A 1,119-nucleotide genomic window follows, 5' to 3' on the forward strand; every position below is an offset into this window, starting at 1 on the left:
GCTGCCCGAGGAGCTGCTGTCCAGGGCCCCCAGCGGCGCCTTGCGCGTCCCGCACGCGTTCCACGCACAGGGAGCGGCAGCGCTGCCTGCGGGAGGAACAGCCCAGGCTGGAGCCTCGGCAACGCTCCCTGCAACAGCCCCGGGGGCCCAACAGCCACCACGGCTGGGCTGGGAACCCCGGCTTGGCTGGGAAGGAGCCCAAAGCCCACCCAGTGCCACCACGGGCGGGGACAACTTCTGCTGTCCCGGAGTGCTCCAAGCCCATCCAGCCGGGCCTGGGACCCCTCCAGGGATGAATGAGGTGTCCCTGTGGTATCGGCTCCAACTCATCTCCATCCCTTCTGCCCTGTCCCAACAACCCCCGGGGATTTCTGCCTGTGCTTGGTGCACTGATGCTGCAGGGAACCCTGGGGCTTGCCGTGCCCAGGTGCTCCCTGCAGAGCTGGAGTGGGGCCCTGTGTCACTCACAGTTCTTGTCCTGGCCCTGTGTCACTCACAGTTCTTGTCCTGGCCCTGTGCCGGGCTCCTGTCGCTGCCGCCGCTCTCGGGGTCCACGGGGGAGCTGCAGCGGGGCCCGGACTCGGAGCTGGGGAGGGAAAAGCCCTGAGCACGGAGCCAGGATCAGCCCAGAGCCTCCCGGGGGCCCCAGGAGCAATCACCGGCCCTGCTCTTCCTTCCCACCCATGTTCTGGACTTCTCCAAGCCTTATTTGCTGGTTTTGCACCCCAGCAGGACACAGGGAGCGGGGCTGTGTCCCAGCCCCAGGCAGGAGCACTGGGAAGCTGCGGGAAGCACGACGGAGCCCCAACATTAAACAATAAAAGGGAGGAGGAAGAGGAAGGGATTACAGCCAGGCACACCACCAGAATGTGCCCCAGATATTCCCCGTTCCCAAGCCCCAGGGGAGCTGGAATTCCGTGGTTCTTACCAGCAGAAAGGCTGGAAGTCTGTGAACTTGGCCCAGCCCTTCTCCTCCGGGGCGCTGCTCTGCGGGGCAGCCGAGTCCCACACGCTGGAGCCCACGTCCATGGCCACGGGCGGCGCGGGGCTCGCGGGCTCGAACACGGCCGTCCAGCCAGCCCCTGTGGAGAGCACAGCCTGGGGGGACAGCCTGGGACA

At 66.7% G+C, this 1,119-nt stretch overlaps 1 protein-coding gene across 1 annotated transcript in view; it reads right to left on the reverse strand.

Annotated features, from left to right (window-relative positions):
• Positions 1 to 3: 3 nt before the first annotated feature.
• Positions 4 to 1,119, reverse strand: part of PPP6R2 (protein phosphatase 6 regulatory subunit 2) — a gene marked incomplete at its 3' end in the record, with an annotated part of 41,604 nt that continues 40,488 nt past the window's right edge. Inside the window, exons 18-20 of the mRNA XM_033511699.1 lie at positions 929 to 1,113; positions 498 to 586; positions 4 to 86 (exon numbers count right to left, since the gene is read on the reverse strand). Coding sequence (XP_033367590.1) covers positions 4 to 86; positions 498 to 586; positions 929 to 1,113 — 357 coding nt within the window. The remainder of the gene's footprint in view (positions 87 to 497; positions 587 to 928; positions 1,114 to 1,119) is intronic.

This window comes from Parus major, unplaced genomic scaffold, assembly GCF_001522545.3.
Source record: "Parus major isolate Abel unplaced genomic scaffold, Parus_major1.1 Scaffold485, whole genome shotgun sequence".
In the NCBI taxonomy this organism is placed as follows: Eukaryota; Metazoa; Chordata; class Aves; order Passeriformes; family Paridae; genus Parus; species Parus major.